This window comes from Perca fluviatilis, chromosome 16 (assembly GCF_010015445.1).
Source record: "Perca fluviatilis chromosome 16, GENO_Pfluv_1.0, whole genome shotgun sequence".
Lineage (NCBI taxonomy): Eukaryota > Metazoa > Chordata > Actinopteri > Perciformes > Percidae > Perca > Perca fluviatilis.
Genome location: NC_053127.1, coordinates 18768377 through 18786275, shown reverse-complemented (window position 1 = coordinate 18786275; position 17899 = coordinate 18768377). Strand labels below are relative to the sequence as shown.

General features: G+C 42.4%; 3 protein-coding genes across 11 annotated transcripts in view; 1 reads left to right on the top strand and 2 right to left on the bottom strand.

Annotated features, from left to right (window-relative positions):
• Positions 1-1026, bottom strand: part of pds5b (PDS5 cohesin associated factor B) — a 39608-nt gene extending 38582 nt beyond the window's left edge. The window contains exon 1 of the mRNA XM_039776878.1: positions 901-1026. The gene's annotated coding sequence lies outside the window, so the exon portion shown is untranslated. The remainder of the gene's footprint in view (positions 1-900) is intronic.
• A 1603-nt stretch (positions 1027-2629) lies between these two features.
• Positions 2630-4593, top strand: zar1l (zygote arrest 1-like). Of its 2 annotated transcripts, none has more exons than XM_039776888.1 (4): positions 2630-3247; positions 3785-3877; positions 3983-4057; positions 4195-4593. In XM_039776888.1, exons 1-4 carry the CDS (start codon positions 2654-2656, stop codon positions 4336-4338), a joined length of 906 nt encoding a protein of 301 aa, XP_039632822.1. In that variant the 5' UTR covers positions 2630-2653; the 3' UTR covers positions 4339-4593. The 2 variants fall into 2 exon arrangements, with proteins under 2 accessions (XP_039632822.1, XP_039632823.1); XM_039776889.1 differs by having other exon boundaries at positions 3983-4091; positions 4195-4311.
• Positions 4594-4892: 299 nt separating this feature from the next.
• The window catches only part of fryb (furry homolog b (Drosophila)), a 73768-nt gene continuing 60761 nt past the window's right edge, over positions 4893-17899 (bottom strand). For 6 of the 8 annotated variants that reach the window (XM_039776876.1, XM_039776870.1, XM_039776872.1 and 3 more), the window contains exons 48-67: positions 17480-17678; positions 17259-17356; positions 16896-17066; positions 16366-16506; positions 16065-16250; positions 15724-15888; positions 14099-14173; positions 13605-13775; positions 13360-13368; positions 12768-12962; positions 12508-12645; positions 12203-12417; positions 11187-11391; positions 10837-10986; positions 10319-10417; positions 10103-10186; positions 9695-9712; positions 9391-9501; positions 8578-8813; positions 4893-7707 (exon numbers count right to left, since the gene is read on the bottom strand). In XM_039776876.1, coding sequence (XP_039632810.1) covers positions 7449-7707; positions 8578-8813; positions 9391-9501; positions 9695-9712; positions 10103-10186; positions 10319-10417; positions 10837-10986; positions 11187-11391; positions 12203-12417; positions 12508-12645; positions 12768-12962; positions 13360-13368; positions 13605-13775; positions 14099-14173; positions 15724-15888; positions 16065-16250; positions 16366-16506; positions 16896-17066; positions 17259-17356; positions 17480-17678 — 2925 coding nt within the window. In that variant the 3' untranslated portion in view covers positions 4893-7448. The remainder of the gene's footprint in view (positions 7708-8577; positions 8814-9390; positions 9502-9694; positions 9713-10102; positions 10187-10318; positions 10418-10836; positions 10987-11186; positions 11392-12202; positions 12418-12507; positions 12646-12767; positions 12963-13359; positions 13369-13604; positions 13776-14098; positions 14174-15723; positions 15889-16064; positions 16251-16365; positions 16507-16895; positions 17067-17258; positions 17357-17479; positions 17679-17899) is intronic. The other 2 variants (XM_039776877.1, XM_039776871.1) reach the window with 2 other exon arrangements.

Sequence of the window (17899 nt, the reverse complement as noted above, 5' to 3'; positions counted from 1 at the left end):
GGTTTCTACAACCGCTACTCCTTCGCTCAAAGCCTTTTGTTTGCGTATTTAATGTCAGTAGCTAAGTGTGCCGTTTTCAATCATGTATCATAAGTAAGATATCCCCCTAATATCTGGTAAATGTATTAATTATGGAACCGATCAACCACTAAATAAACCATGTACGCTGCGAAACGATAACGTTTCCTCTGCAATAAAAAAAAGCAACGCGCCTTGTACAAGTAACGTTAGCTCACAATAATGAGTCACAACGAAAATAATGTAGCTTTGGAACATCCACTAAATTATAAGTTAATGTTTGTCAACATTAGTTAGCATATTAAGAGGAAAATATGTTATGAATAGAGTCGAGTATTGTTACGGCACAACAGCATTTCAAGGCCAGGGACTATGATATAGCCAGACTGCCTTGTTGCCGTAATGTTGACCGTGGCTAAACTAGTTAGCTGCTAGCTGGTGTGCACATCTCGCTAGCGACAACACTGGCTAGCGTAACCGAGCTAACGTTAGCAGCAGCAATCTCAGTGACAGAGGGCGGACAGATAGTAACGTTGCACTGAACAAAACACCCGGCTAACTACCGTTATATCGTTATAAGTATCCCGACCTCAATCATACAACCAAGGGGAGTCATGCTGCAGGGGAATTGAGCCTAGCAAACGAGCTAGTATTTCACTAGCTAACCATTTCGCACCGCAGGACCAGGTCAACCAGCGCTGTGAATCGGACACGGCTGCCGAGAACACAGGCGACCAAAACGGGCTGCGCTCCGCTTATTAGCGCTGGAAACCGGGCTACTCCGCGAATACATCCTGGGTTATACCTCGTTGTTCGCAGCAGCACCTGGAATATTCCGATATTTTAATGAAAAAATATTAGCTTATATATGCATTATCTTACCTGTTATGGTGAATTGTGATCAATCGTGTCCTCCTCTGCAGCTCTCTTCCCCCTCCTAGCTCCAAAATGGCGCCAATATGTGTAGATTCAGTGCCCATGGGTACAAACCATCAATGGGCGTGTAGCGCCACCTATAGAGCGAATGCATGTAGGCCTTCAAGTGGTGCCCGTATTATCCTTAAGGCCTAATGTAAATTATTACAAATTCATATCTTTTTAAGATTTAAGATTATTGAAAATCCAAACACACGTTTTAATTAGGACAATATAGTGTATTAGACAGTTTTCCCTGTAAAGATTATTCTGACACTAATAGTTGAAAAACATATCAAGCTATTAGGCCTACAGAGAATGGGCAATTCGATTTTGAGGGAGAATAACATTTTGTTTTTTCATAGCATGTAGAGCGGGGTTTGTTTACCCAATGCTGCTCAGTGGTTAATTGTAATAGGCATATATATTATGCTACCTTAAAAAAAAGCATTAGTTCCTTTGAAACAGGCATACGATATTAAACCAGCACATCATGCATCACAGCCATTTTGACAGTTTACTTTACTGCCTTGTTCAGTTATCGATCTAAAATGTAAACCTCAGTATTCCGACAGCATTTGGACGCACCAACAATGTTTGAAATGAGGTATTTATTGTGTGCGAAAATGATCTAATAAATTAGACAGGGTCGCAACAAACATAATGCTCTAATTAGGGTGACATTCATGTTTCTTCCGAGTAAACCCTATTTACGATCCATTTAGCTGCTTGTCAATAGTGCTATTCATATTCTAAAGATGTCCCTGTCTATTTAAAGAGTATTTTATCAAGTCAGTGTGCCTCTTTTCATACAGCGTTTTCTCAGATGCTCTGAGCCTTTCACTTTTCCCTTTCCTTGCCCTGCTAAACTATTCATTTAAATGACACTTTCCCATTCAAGAACATCTGTGCCTTTTGTAGCCTAAACTATAGGTGCATTTATTTTGGTTAGCCTACACTTGTCATTAACGGAACTAATTGCTGATTTCCTTGATTCTTCTGAGAAATCGACATGGTTTTAAGCCACCATAAGAACTTGCCATACTGGTTTACAGAACATCGATAAACTTGCTTCTGCGTCTCTGGCCAACATGAGCTAGAGGGGTACCTCCAATATAATATGTTTCAGATTTTCGCCCCTCAAATAAAGCACCATACTGCATAAAATTAGAAATACATTGATAGTCAACCAGAGAGTAATAAGTGTGAAAGTTTATCTTGAAAGCATATTTAATAAAAGTTGTTTGAGGTGCACGCCTACAGATTAGTGGGCACATTGCCTCCGTTTTCAGCAGTAGGCTAAACTTTTGCTGCTGAAAGAGGGTTTAACTAGGCTAAATAACAGTGGATTTATATTTTCAGGCTGAAAAAAAGACATTTAATCTACACAGACCTTAATCGTGAACATAAACCCATTGCTTGAAATTAATTATAGCCTAGGCCTATAGCTACATTTGGCTATTTGATCTAACATTTAAGACTAATTAATATTCATAATTTAAAATGAACCACAGAATTTAGAACTATGTTGGTTGGTTGTTTTCTAACACAACATTGTAAACCTAGCTAAAGAATCCTAAATATTTCTGAATATGGCAGCACAATAGGAGGATGTAGGCCTACAGCCTACGGCCTGTTCTCAATCAACCAATTAGTGCTGCAAGAAGGCAACGGTTTAAATCCAAGCAGAGCGAACTTGGACTGGTTTCATGGCTCCAGGATGGAGGGGTTCCTGTCCACGCTTCCACCGTACAATGTCTGCGCTAACCCGATGTGGGCTCACCCAGCTCAGGACAGCGGCTGGGGAAAGACAGAGGGCCGCTTCATGACCCCCCAGGGCCTCAACTACCTGGATCTCTGCAAGGCCATCCTGTCCCAGGTCAACCCCAGTTTACCCCCTCGACTCAAGAAAGCGAACACCAAAGAGTGCGGCGTGCAAGTGAACGCCAAAGTGGATAAAATCGTGCAGTGCTCGCTGGGTCCCAAAACACTGTTCTGCTTGGAGGGCGATCATGCCGTGTACTCAAAGCCCCCCAAGAGCCCGGAGGTTTTCAAACCGGAAGGGAAGGCGCTGTACAACACGCCACCAATGAGCAGCATGCGTTTCCTGAGGCCCGTTTCCATCTACTCGCCGTTGTTTGACCGCAGGATCTTCAAGAAGAAACTCTGTGATGACGATGGAAGTGGAGGAGAAGCTGAAGCCGCCGAACAAGCAGAGTCTGACAAGCATGATGAGACTGATCCCAGTGGGGAGGACACGGTGAAGGATTTCAACCCAACTTTCCACAGGTCTTCCAAGGGGTCCAGCTTTCAGGTGGGTTTCTCAGGAACCCCTGAAGAGCGCGACTTTCCTTGGATTCACATCCACATATTGCCACTGTGATAACTTAAACATATTTTTCACTTAGGAACACTAAGGTCCCTAGCAAGTCCCCCTCTTTTCTACACTGAGGCCTATAAAGACTGTGTTGTAATTTGATTAAATACATTAACTCAAAATGCAGAAAACTGCATAATGAAGGTCTTAATTAGATTTACAAGAAACCTTCAAGCAGGGCATCAAGATCGAGAGGTAGCCTAACAAAGACCCACATTTAGACTCTTATGTTTGTTCATTCTCTACCTAGGTGGTGCAGGTTTCCAAACACATTTTCAATTTATAGCACCTTTTCAACAAGTCAATTCAACAGGTTTTAAATAAGACATAAGATCAAAGTTAAAAGAAACAAGCCAATGCAAAATGATGCATATAAATATGATTTAAGTTAGTTAAAATAAAATGGCTCAAAATAATCTGTAATAGAAATACACTTAATAAATGTTTGACAATGACAATTTGTCTGTATTTCAGTTCCTGGAGCAGAGGTATGGCTTTTTCCACTGCAAAAAGTGCAACATCCGGTGGGAGAGTGCTTATGTGTGGTGCATCTCTGGAACCAGTAAGGTAGGTTATTGTTTACTGCAATCTATGGTTTAGCATGCACTGATTTAGGTTTGGCAAATTCTGCATTCATAATAATGTGGATTAAATATTTTTGTATTTTGTCAGGTGTACTATAAGCAGCTCTGCAGGAAGTGTCAGGTGGGGTTCAACCCATACAGAGTGGAATCCATCCTCTGCAAGGTACATCTACTTGTCTTGCTCAAAGAGTAAATTGGTAATCAAGTCTCTAAATTTTTTTCAAATTTCTTAAAACTGGAGCAACCTTAAACAGGGGTCAGAAACATCCCGAATGCTTGCTCTTCTTCCCTGTGTCTCAGGGCTGCTCTCAGACTTGCTGCAGCTGTGAGAAGAAGCAGAGGCACATTAACATGAAGAGGCCTCACCGCCAGGACCTGTGTTGTCGATGCAAGGGCATGAGGTTGTCCTGTGATGCCACCTACAGCTACAAATACATTGTCTGAGCTGCCCCATGCTCTATTCCTGAGCAGACATCTAGTACCTGTACATATCACAAATGGAAGTTGTCTCCAGTAACAGACTTGAAAAGATTCATAAATTCTCCTACCAGAGAGTAGGTGAGTCTCTGTCTTGGTTTGTTTTTTGGAAGCAACTTCTCAAAAAGGCTGTCTTTGTTTCCCTTCATTAATCCTGGAGCTAAACTGTTTTGTAAGAAGAAACTGTTTATGCAATAAATGTACTACATGTCAAAAGTTGAAGTTCTTGTAGATGATACTGAATTTGCACTCATTTAAAACCTTGATCTTTATATTTTGGCACAATCATTTAGAGCGGTTTGGTTTGACTAATGGCTGCTTGAATGCATGCAACTTTCAGCAAAATATAAACTCAAATACTAAATGGTCTTTACACAGAATTAACAGTTTAGTTCTGTAGTGTCAAAGCCAGAGATGGTCCTAAATTTCAAATGTATGGTATGTTAAAATGTACAGTATGTTAATATGCATATGCAATTGAAAAATGTTAAATGTGAGATTTTAAGTGAAAGGACAAGAAATAATTTGATATGTCTTTTACTTTGACACCGACTTGAACAGAGCATCAAATCAAAACAACTTCACAAAGGCTGTAAAAGTATTTACAAGGTGAAAAAAAAAAAAAAAAATCAACTACAGTCTTCATCTAAAAAGCTTTAAAAATGTGCAATTTCTTGTTTGGCATGCACACACGTTCTCCCACACACAGGAAAGAAAAAACATACCCGCATGAGCTTAAAGCTCCCTTTTGTACCTCATACAAACATATCTTTCAGATAAAATAGGATTTTTGTTAATAAATATTTCAAACACCTCATACAGTACACAGAAGATGCATGCATGGCAGTTTGAGTTGAGAGAACAAACGATATAAAACCTAAGTCAAATGAGTGTTGATTTATAGCTGATCAGATATAAATAGGAAAAAGACATTTGTACAGCAAATGGGGGGGGGGGGGCTAATGACAGGAAGTGTTGGACTTCAGTAGTAGCACAGGTTTTGTTTTGAACGTCAATGAGTGCTGAATGTCAGCATATCCCTTACGTGTAAGGTAACTACAAACCACACACAAACATATGCTACAATGGTTGTGTGCCCATAACTATTAAGAGTATACAGATAGAAAGACATGTTTGAGTGTGTACATCCACTATCTGCTTGGCATGTGAACACATAAGGTCAACGTGTAACAGTTTAGGACAGTGAGAAATATACAGTGTGTGTGTGTGTACTCTCAATGATGCTACAACTTGCCACAGAGCAGTGCACAGATAATGGCATGATTAGTCTACCAATGTTTACAACAGTAGTCAGGAGAAAAGCTGGTTCACTGATACAGAATATAAACAGAGCAACGGCAGCATGAGGAATTACACTTGAATATTCTGCATCTGCTCTTTGTCAATCAGTCTTTCAGTCAGTCTGGAGAGGTCAGACTTTTAGGGAGCAAAAGGGACACTAGTACAGTAGAAAGCATTCAAATGCGTCATGCATTGCACTATTTCCTTTAAAGGAGGTCTCAAAACAGTAGACGCAACAGGAGAGAAAAGTTAATGCAGCTTTTGGCTTCTCCTCAGAGAAAGTAACAGCCTCTTCTCTCACAGTAACAGAACAAACAGTAACCTCCTTTCTGTAACAACTTTTTAAAAACTTATACCAAAACTCCATTTAGTGCAATAGTGAAAACTCTACCAGTGATGTTACATAGTGTCACAGGTAGTTTCCTCACTGTCTCTCTAATGATACTACCAACAAACTATGTCCTTCTTGAAGGAGGCAGCAACAGTCAATCAAGTTCAATCAGGGCTTGAGTTCCTCTGGGAAGCAACTTCACAGGTCCTCAGGTGCAGAATAGATTTAGTGCTGAATGATGACCATCGAGCAGGATTTAAACTAGGAGCACATCAATTCACAACATGTAGCCGTAAAACGAAGTTAGCCCTCGTATAGAATCAGGTCGTCTTTATCAGTAGGCAGCAAGCAGCAGTCTGTAGTGGGTTCCGTGATACATCCCACTGTGTCTGGGACATGATTCAATGTTCTTAAAGTGTAAAATCGGCATGTATCTCTGGGGTGTAATCTTCTCCTGTTTAGATACAAAGATCTGAGGGTTGCTCAGGAACAGTTGGATTCAGGCATTTGGATTCATACACTCTTTAGGTCCTCTGGCATGGTAGGTTTACGTCTCAGGTCTGGACGTCTGACGGTTCAGCATTCAGGAGCCCCCCTGCTTTCAATAGGGGCAGGGCGGCGTGCCCCACCTTCCCAAGGTAGCGAGATACGGGCGCAGCAGCTCCACCGAGGGAGCAACAACAACCCCACGCTGCAGCCTCTCCTGGGCCGGTGGGACAGGGAGGGGGAGGTGGGGGAGGGAGAAGGGAGGAAGATGGAGAAGGCCCATGGGTTAACACTGTGTCATGGCCTGGATGTACAATTGGGGATGGGCTTGAGTGTTTGAATGGAGAGGAGGGGAAATGAGGGAGATGTGAACCCCGAGGGGGGATGGGATACGCGTTTGTGTCAGAGTGTGTAAGCAAGGTAGGTTCTGAGGCTACGGTCGGGAGCATGTTGGATGTACGAGATATGGGTTTGCTGCTGTGTATATGTAACAGTGGGGAACTGTGTGATGAATGTCCTCTGAAAGGATAATAATTGTTAGTGTTCTCATCGAGATAACGCCTCCTTGGCTCTTGTGTGTGCGGCAGTGGGAAATCTGGCTGGCCTGGTGTGTTTGAGCAGCTATGCGATAAGAACAGGTCAGGGGGTTTGGGAAAATCAAATGAAGAGGTATCGTGGTCTACAGTGGATGAGGAGAGCAGAGAAAGATTTGGGTGAAGGTCTAAATATGGTTCTGGTGTTGGGCAGGGCGGTAGGCAGGTAACTGTCTGGAGCTGTGCAGCCGGGGCAGCAGATAGACAGGAGGAGGCAGGGGCCAGGTATGTGGCTGCTGGGCCTCCTCTGTGAGAGCAGGCTGAGATGAGAAGGGCCGTGGAGATGGCTTCGGAAGGGTCAATGGTTGCAGTGACGGGGGAGGTAAGGGTGGGGAAGGAGGGGGTGGGGGGCTCCTGAGCTCCTGTCAGAGGCTGGTCCCGGACGCGCTGGAGTCGGGGAGGTAGGTTGTGACGACCCGGTAACCCTGGGCGCGGCGGATCATATCTCGGATCTCCCCGTTGAGCTCCAGCAGCTTGGAGCAGATCAGGCTGAGGTCCTGGCGAGAACCAACCAGGGCAATGGTGCCCGTCTGGCCCAGCGTCTGGTGGCGAAAGTAGACATTGAGCAGTGTCTGGACCTCGCTCTCTGAGCTGCCACCAAACACGCCACTGGGCCACTGCCTCCTGAAAACGAGATTTAAAAACAAAACAAAAAAGTGTCATTGGTCAATATCATAGCTATATAAACCAAGTGTTTATTTTAACCAACACTTTAAAGGTATAGTAAGTGATGTTAATCCAATACACCTATGTCAAAATCAGTGAATATCTCCTCACGGTCACCTAGCTCTCTGTTTTCTGTGTGGGTAAAACAAAACTGGTGTTGGTACACAGCCCAGGCTGTGTAAATGGAAAACAAACAGAAAGGAGTGCAAGAGCCACAAAACACTGTTCCAGCCAATCAGCAACAGGCGGCAACAGTTGATGGTAGGAGCGGGGGGGGGCAGAATTTGAATGTGCTTGCCAGTAGTTCTCTGTCCGTGAATCTGGAGGGCGGAGCTTATGAAGGGGGGGGGGTTGTATTTGTTTGGCAGTTGAGTTCAAATATCAACAATCTTTGCGCAGAATCACTTACTGCACCTTTAACACATAATGTATCCAATAGTTTCTTTACTACTGAATATGTGGGAGGCATTTGCCTGCAGAATCACTGCCTTACTGAAAACACAGTACTGGCTTCAATACAGTTTTCACTACATTTCTTTTTTTTTAAGATTATTTTTTTGGGGCATTTTAGGCCTTTAATTTCACAGGACAGATGGAGACATGAAAGGGGAGAGAGAGGGGGAACGACATGGAGCAAAAGGCCGCAGGTCAGAGTCAAACCCGCGGCTGCTGCGTCGAGGAGTAAACCTCTATATATACTTTCCTACTCCAAGTAATTGTGATATTGGGACATACCCATATTTAAGTATATAAGCACAAACTACTGGATGTCGATATCATCTAGCAACCACCATCTAGTGTAGGAGTTTTGACAGAATTGTTACCCACCTGCACTCCTGGATGTAGCGCACAGCTTTGGTGAACTCATGGTTCTTAAGGCACTCCAGTATGGCCTGCACAGCTGCCTCCGAGGTGGAGAAGCTGGGCACAACCATGGCTGCCACCTGGGAGGCGTGTGCGTGAGTGTGAGCCAAGTGTTTGTGTTCCAGGTCGCTGGCTACAGACGCCTCTGCTGCCTGCAGGCTGGTCTTCAGATCACTGAGCTCTCGAGACATGTTCAGCAGCTATGAAGTGGGAGGGAAACAGATGGTGGTTGAGTTTGAGTGTGTGTGTGTGTGTGTGTGTGTGTGTGTGTGTGTGTGCTTTTAAGACATCACAGAAGGAACGTTTATATATATTTAGATTTAAGATTCAAGATTCACTTAAATAGCTGCCAGCTAAAAAAATTATTTATTTAAAAATGTTATGTGTTCATTTTTAAAACACTTTTTTTGGAAGAACAAACTATCTCATAATGTAGCCAGGTGGAACTGACATCAGGGTCAGTCGGTCTTGCCAGCCGTTAAGGAAATTAAAAACTATGAGAGCCCAGAGTCTGGGAGGCGTCTTACCTTGATATAACTGTGGGTGCTAATGGACCGCCTTTACGAGGTACATGCATATTTACATTTGAGTGGATACATTATGTAACTTGTATTCTGTAAATCTAATGTTGCATGTCTGTATGTGTGTTGTAAAGCTCCATGAGCGTTTGGATGGTATATCCAACCAGGATTCTGCTGTATAGCTGGTGTTTTTTTTGTTTTTTCTTTGTTTCTGTTTGTCTGAGCCACTGCCTTTCTGTGCTATGATTGGGCTCACCTCAGGCACAGAGCTGATGGCATGAACTTGACCAATGAGCGAGCAGTAGGACTGGAACAGTAGGAGAAGCTGGAAATGCAGCTTGTAGAGCCTCTGACAAAGCTCCAGTTGCTAGAAGACATTAAAAAAGAAACTGATTCATCAGTAGCACAAAACACACAGACACAATAACACAAACACCACATATATACACACATGCAAAGGAATACAAACACAAACACGACTAGCTGATTGTCTTGTGCAAAGTAAATTAAGCAGTTTAATTAAGAGGCAGTGGAGTGAGAAAACTTGTAAGAGAACTTACTGCAAGAGACTCCATTTGCTAGACAGCGAGAGAGCATGTTAGGGCGTCAGAGTGAAGTGAGAGGAAGACAAAGCGTCAATCAAACACATGCACAGTACATGTAAAACCAGTAAACCATGACTATTCGAAGTCAAGCTATCAACAATTGGTCAACAGAGTATAATATCCAGTAGCTTCTTTTAGTGATTGGTGGCTGGGGGGAAAAAGTCAAAAGGAGAAACTAGATAACACCCAGCAAACATGCGAAGAAAGCAGACATTTCAGTGTGACAAAATCACAAAAGGAGCAAAGAAGAAACGAGAAACAGAAATACAAAGCCCAGATGCAGAAGTGACTCATATGTTGAGCGTGTTTGCCTCTAGATATCTGCATGTTGCAGTAAATAACTTGTAAACGAGTTGCCTATACCTTCTCCTCTGAGTCTCCAGGCTGGCAGGTAACCACACTGTCACCGGGGCACCTGGGAAATGTGTCCTTACAGTTCCTTAGCCACTGAAGGAAAAACGTAAGGCGACAAGAGTAGGAAGAGAGGGTGGAAAAGAGGAGGGATGGTGAATATTTTGTTAGTTTGTCACACATGAAAACATTTATCAATTTATCAATAAAATGTAGAGGTTAAGTTACCGATACAGCTGCGTCTTCTCTGGTGTTGTAGGTGTCCAGGTACTCCTGCAGCTCCAGCGCACTGAACTTCATCTTTTCAAGGAGACCATAGGACATGATCTGGAAAGACCAACACAAAGAAAGGAGGTGAATAATGTGTTCAATGCGTTAGACTTGCCTGACTAATTTAACGTTCGGTTACAAGGTAACCTTGGTTCTCTGAGTGAAGGAGACTCTCTCCAGGGCAATGCCGCTCAGATACCGTTTCAATCAATGTAAATCAGTGAACCCATGCACACCCGAGCCTTTTATGCCCAAGCATGGGCCACATAGTGGTGTGTCTTAAAGTGGTATCCACGTCAACTGCCCCAGTGGGTCAGTCCCCCGTACATATGGAATATGTAACTCTGTGGAGAGATAGTCTCGATATGATAGAGAACACCAATTCCATTTCCCACTGTTTACGGACTACCACGCGCTGATCCAACCAACATGCTGAAATCAACAGCGAGTCAATTCTATCTGCCAGCATTACTCACCGTGTCGGCATCGATGTAGATTGTAGGACAATCTGAGCATGTGGTTAGCATCTGTGAGGACCTGAGGAACTTCGATCCGATGCCCCTCAAGCCCTCTCCAAGGTAAGTGGAAACATCAGTTGTCAGGATGCAGAATTTACCCTGGATGTTCTGGGGAAGAAAGAAAGTTTAAGAAATGATTGTACTCTTGCGCATACTGCACATGCATGTAAATCTTACAGAATATGAGAGTTTGCTTGAAGAGAAAAAAAGAGCATCATAGTTACTAACAGCGAAACAGTGACATATACATATACATACACAGTATGATGAATTATGAATGATTTCAACTAATCCTTCCTGTGATTTACCTTAAAGAGAGATGAGAAGACTTGAAAAGTGTGGACGGCACAGGACCCATCTGAGTCGGTCACGAGCTGGTTGATGTGACAACGCCATGCCTCCTCAGCATCGTCACACACTGTGGGTTGGAAGGCAGCCAAGATGGCGGAGAAAAATGGAGAGGGGGGAGGAGGAAAACCAAGGTCTTCCAAGTCATCTACATCATCACGTAAGCTGGTGCCATGGAAATGGGGAAGAAATGGGGGTACAAAGAAAAAAGGTTTTGATACCTTCCCCCCAAAAAGGTGTTATATCAAAATCAAGTGCCCAGCTACTTCATGGGATTATATTAAAGTTAGATGCGATGGCCTCTGTTCAAGTAGTATTTGGTGAAATATTATTGACGTTTCTTTTTTTTTTTTTTTTAAATAGTCTAATATACAGGTTACAGGGGGCACTGCAAGGGCCAGGATTAAAAGAAATCATCTAATAGGAATTATTTAAGAGGAATTATTTAATATTAGACAACATGTCTGAAAAACAGGACAATAAATGCAACACCAGCTGCGGCAACAAAGAAAAACAATCACACACTGAACCTGAATCAGGGATATAACATATACAGCTTATAGGGGTTAAGACATACTGCTAATTTGCATTCAACCTAATATTACCCACATACTGTATGTAGCGGTGTTTCTATTTAATGATTTAGCTACTTACACAAGGCTTAAAGTCTAATTTCATGAAGCATTATCATTATTTAACTGGGGGTTTGCATATATGAGAATCCAAATGAAAATTAGATATCTAAGAAAAGTATTTACAGCACAATTCATTGTGAATTCATATAATAAATGACCTGATCTGTCCCAATGCAGTATGCACAAGCAATCTGGTTGTGACAGATTAAAATAAGCACTTAGACTGCAGTTTAAGCGAGGATTAGTCCCATTGTCAGTCAATCTGCAGGTTGATAAAAAGTTTCAGCGAAACAATATTCCATATTGTTTTCTGTTCTTTTACTCCTGTCTGTCACATTCACCTGGGCAGACAGTTGGGGTCTAGAAAGTCCAGAGGTGGCTGGCAGTAGTCTGCGTTGAGGCTGTGATCCAGGTTGAGTGGATGATCCAGAGGTTGTCCCGGCAACTCCAGGGTGAGGCTCTCGCCGCAGTCTGAGCCGTGAGGGAGCTCGTGGGCGCTCAGCGACAGTTCGTCGTCCTGGGCCTGAGTGTCCTCATCCTCCCCACACACCCTACCCTGAGGAGACAAAGGTATGACATTTTCCTTAGGATATAAAGTACATATGCATAAGTACATATGTGTGTAGGTTAGTGTATTATTCCTCACATGTAGCGCCCTGTGATCATAATGTAGCGCCTCCTGGCCCGGTGTGGTGGCATTGAGGGATTGTAGGTCGGCAGATGTGTCGTAAGAAGTAGAGAGAGAATCGGTGTGATTGGTTTCCTCCGATGGAGAAGGGTTAGTCTGGAACAGGAAGGCAAACCAGGGATATCTATAACTTTGATCAACTTATTCTGCAATAACAAAGTTTTTCAGGCTTCAGTAGATGTTAATGTTGCACTGATCTAACAGTTGAAGCTACGCACAAGCTGAGAGTGAGAGAGGCTCTGGCTAGTCGAAGACTCCTCTTCTTCAGAGGACTCGTCTGAATCGTGGGGGTCCTCGTGACCCAGACTAGGGGTGCTGCCTGAGTGCTGGCTCTCCTCCAACATGTCGCCCAGCTCTGTGCTGTCCAGAGAGCGCCGACGCACGCCCCAATTGAAGTTATCGACGGTCTCGCCCTAGATAAAACACACACACACATACACATTGGAAGACAAGGGCAGAGGCCATGGTAGCAGTGAGAATAACATTTTCATGTTAACCTTCAAGATAACGAATAGTCTAAGAGCGTCTGATGACAAGCACAAGATGCAAAATGTTATTCATTGCATGAAAATATGCTGGAAAGACTGTTTGCATTCAATATGATAATCTTTTTCCCCATAAAGACATACAGTATCATTTATCTCCATTATGACAAATAGCAATAAGGTCAAAAATGTAGTTCTGCAACCAAGCTGTGAGCGCAAAATGAAGCACAATCATCCTTTTTTTTTTTCATCGTGAAACAAAGGAGCCAGCAACACCACAACGCTGATAAAAGCTAATGTAAGTGCTCAGTGTGAGAGACCTTACCTGGAGCTCCTAGGCAGCGAGGGGAAGAGAGAGAGACACAGAGTTAGACAGAGAGAGAGACCAGGAGGAGGGACAGAGAAATACATTTCAAATATATTGATGTTAAAGAAAGACAGACAAATGAAACAGGCAATAAAGGTTAAAGGGAAGGAAAGGGAAATATAATTTACTATCTACAGTTAAAAGCAAGTGAGTTTTGCACTCAAAGTGACCGTGGGTAAAATACAACGGACTATGAACCTCACCTCTCCGTCCTCCAGCTCCACGTCCAGGAAGTCGAAGTCTCTGAAAACCCTGAACTGCTGCTCGCTGGCGGTGTCGTCTAGCGTGTCCTCTCTGGTTCCGCCCTCCTCTGATGACACACCACTCTCCCGCACCTCCATCATGTCCAAGTCGCCACACGATGAGAAGATCACCTGAAGGGAAGCAACAACAACAACAAGAAATGTACACGTCACAGTAAACCTGGGGAAGTTTACATAAAAACATCATTTTTTCTAATGAACAATAGAGCCAATAGAATAATATTCTCCTTAAATATCTGGAAAGATTGGTGGACCTCGCTCAGGTTAATCATTTTATATTTCATTTCAATAAAAAGTTTGACTTTTAAAAAAAGAGAACAGAGAACACAATTTTTCCTAAAAGAAAAGAAACTTCTGTCCTTTTTCAGATTGTTGTAGACTGTAAATGAGCAGATAGTACAGGTAGAGCAAACAAGAGATGGGAGTTAGCTTACAGATGGGTTCTTGGTGAGTCCAACTTCTTGTCCACAAAGAGACAAAACATTCACCAGCTTCTCTCTGGTTCTTTTCTGAATGTAGGAGAAAGACAGAAATAAATAAAAGAGTATTAATCAGAGAGGAAATAGACATAAACTCTTCTCTTTCTTGGCTTATTCCGTCATTGTTATTGCTATGTTTCTCTCCTGCCCCGACTTTTCCTAAATACCTATTCTGCACATTCCTACAGTATATAGTCATAATAATAGAATAATGTTTAGAAAACCTTTATTCGCCAGGAGCAGCGTAGATTAACGTTGGTACTCTCCTTTTTCATTTGCATGATAGCTATACAGTGCATTGAGACATGATGAATGGGACATTAAACTCATTTGCACACCAATATTCACTAACATGCAATTATAATCACTTATAATCAAGCTAAGGGGTGTAGGCCCACAGTGTCCATTCTTTTATATATGTGTAAAATATCAGAAATGAAATGATTATATTTACTAGGGCTGCACAATATGAGGAAAATATGCGACATGCGATAGCATCGTTGAATATCGCGATAACGATATTACTTTGCGATAAATAAACCGATATTAAAGTGCACTCAGTTCTGCATTTTTGCTGCTTTCAGTATTCTGCTGAAATACAACAAATTGCTTCTTGAACTTAAAACGCATGAAAGGAAATCATTTTCAACATTCTTTTATCGAACAAATTGAACATTGAATTGAATATCAAAGGCACCACTAAAAAAAGAATGACAGTAACACTTTAAAGTGCAGTTTTCTACTCATATTTTCTTTCAACTAACAAAACGAATCTCTGAGTTTCCTTTACGATATGTTGCAGCCTTTCGCGATGAGTTTATGGCGGCAGTTGATATCGTGATAACGATAAAAAAGCGATAATATTGTGCAGCCCTAATATTGACCATTTAGTTTACTTGCCAGAATAAAAATGCTGACATTGATTACAATGTTTCAGCATTTGTTTCTGGCCTTTTAGGTTTTACGCTGAAGGTTATATGCCGCTTACAACTCAAAACAGCATCAGATAGTACCAAACAGATTTGTTTTTTTGTTTGTTTTCATGAACAACGATTTATTTGCAGGAGTTGCTTACAGAAACCTCCAAGATTTTGTGTTGACTGTTGACTAAACTGAACTGAATGCATCGAGTGGCAGCGTAAACATTTTATTTTCTAAAATTGCTCATTTTACTGTACACTGCTAAGATTACACCAGTTGTGTGTGGATTCAAGCTTTTAGATAAGTTATCTGGCTTATATTATTACTATATTTAGCATTTACATTTTATACAAAGTCTAGCATGGTTTTGGCTTGTGCAATAACACTTGGGCAAGCACCTGCAGAGAAATATGACTTTGAAAAGATAGAAAAGTCTGAGCCAGTACGTAATTGAATATATCACGTAGTGGCAACTCTAATATTTGCGGTTGTTACGATATTACAAATTGACTGTTTGTTGATAGTGTTACAAAACCAAGCAGCATTGAGATACCATACCAAAGACTTAACACATAAGCTAAATAAAGAAAAGTACATAAACAGTGACAGACATAAACATTTTGATGTGGCGATACCTGAATGGGAAGGCCTAACTCTACCTGAGAGGACTGTGGTCGCCTCCAGCTGACAGGCACCAGGATGGTGTTGGAGTTGGATCCAGAGGAGGTGGAGGAAGTACTGCGGGTTACAGCCATGGCTCTGGCCTTCCCCTCTCTGCCCCCTGAACCCTGGAGCTCGTCGAACCGACGGCCAATCACTGGAGTCTGTAAAGAAAACAGAGAAGCAGGCCCTCATGAAAATGTTTGAGTGGTTTGAATATCACAAACACTTTTGACATGTAGTCCTCTTTTTTTCTCCGAAACTTCTGAAAAATGCTCAGTACTGTAAGTGTAAGTGAGTGGTGGGACAGAATGTCCATTTTATTTTGTTGCTTCTTCACCTCAGAGATGTCAAAGGTAAAGTCCAGTGTTTTTCCAGGCAGAGCCTTGGCGGAACCGTCCCACACCCTGCTGACCTCCAGGTTGGACAGGTCACTCTTCGAGTGGCGGTACACCGGATGAACTAGGCTGGCAGAGCGTGATACCACCAGCTTCAAGATGTTTAAGGCATCTTTCCAGTGTATTGTCTATGGAATCACAAACAGTATACAGTATAAAAGCACAGCAGTGCATACTTTATATCACACAATAACACACAGTGGAATACAATTCAGCTAACACAAAGTACTGTAGGATAGTTACCTGGACAAACTTCTCAATGGTTTTTGTGACATCAGCATTGAACTGTTTGACTTGTACAGCAGTCAGGTCCATATGGCTGAGCAGGCAGTAGATGATCTGAAGGAGAGACTGCTGCATACTGGGAAGGCCCTTATCCAGCAACTGACAGATAAAGGGAGACATTCAGTGACTGACAAAGCATGCAACCACTACATTCATCTTGCTTAGGGGCAATGTCAGTGGGTGTATGGCCAATATACCACTAGACTGTACATGCAGGTGATTGGATTATTCTTTACAAACTGCTATTTACAAACTGCTGCTATTACTGAAAAGTGCTCAGCAGCTCACTGGAGAAATGGACCACTAACTAGCTGTCCTTACTTCACAAACACTGTCAAATTTCACCAAAAGTAGACACCAAACGTGCTATCCTAAAATACATTGAGTTGAGCATAATACTTGTAGTGTATCCTTGTAGCCACACTGGGAAAATGCTAACTATGTATACCTAGAAATAAGGTATGCAATGCATATTTATCAGCACTAACCTCAGCCATATAGGTGACCATGTTGAGTGTGATGTTGGAGAAAGCTTCATGGAGGTAGCGGCAAACCACACTGACCCAGGAGAAAGGGTCCCGTGTGTAGGAACGTGTCTTATAGAGAGTCATCACATGAGCCAAATGGGACAGCTTTGTGTTCTTCTCCTCTAAACACACCTGAGAGAGCGAAAGAGAGAGCTTGTGCTTATCTTTTCTGTGCATGTTTTTATCCCCATTCCTTTTTTTTTTTATATAGACAAAAAACTGCTTATTGCCACATAAAGCCTAACCTAACTCAAAGGAAACAGAAGTTAAGCAAAGGAAACTATAGTAACCTAGACTAGGATCAAGTGAAGAATTGCACCGTACCTGTGCGATCCTCTCAGCGCTCTCCTTACAAAACTGAGTTGGATGGCCAAAGTGCTGCACCAGGTGAGGCAACAGACACAGAACATTCAGAGGGAAACCTGCACAGACAAAAGTTGTTTAACTTCCAACACCACCCAGTATAAATGAAAACTCTGAACTTTGTCTGTTTCGAGCTAATAAAATAATACAGGTTGAAGATTACCGTGGTCCCCAGTACCTACCTACAGACTGCGAGCTGTCGACAACCGGGACGCGGGAGACTGGTGTGAGCTGGCAGAAGAGCTGTAAGGTGAGGTCAGAAGTGGCCTGGGAGGTAAAACCCTTCAACAAAAGCTGCTGAATCCCAGAGAACCCGCTCCACCTCAGCTGAGCCTGCAGCTTCTCGAGGCGTTCACGGTTCTCTGCTCTGTCTAAGGGCACCTGGGAAATTAGAGTAATTTATGTTAAACTGAAACTGGAAGTTGATTGTATTATTTAGTTTCCTCCTTAAATGTATTCTGACAACTTGCTCATACATCTGCACAGTGTTGATAGCTGGGAATCCCTTTATTTTTATAGGACAGGAAGCTTTAATTTTAAAAATATAATAAAACATTTTCGCCACGTGTGGCTCTGAGGATGACTCAGTTGGTCCAGTTGGT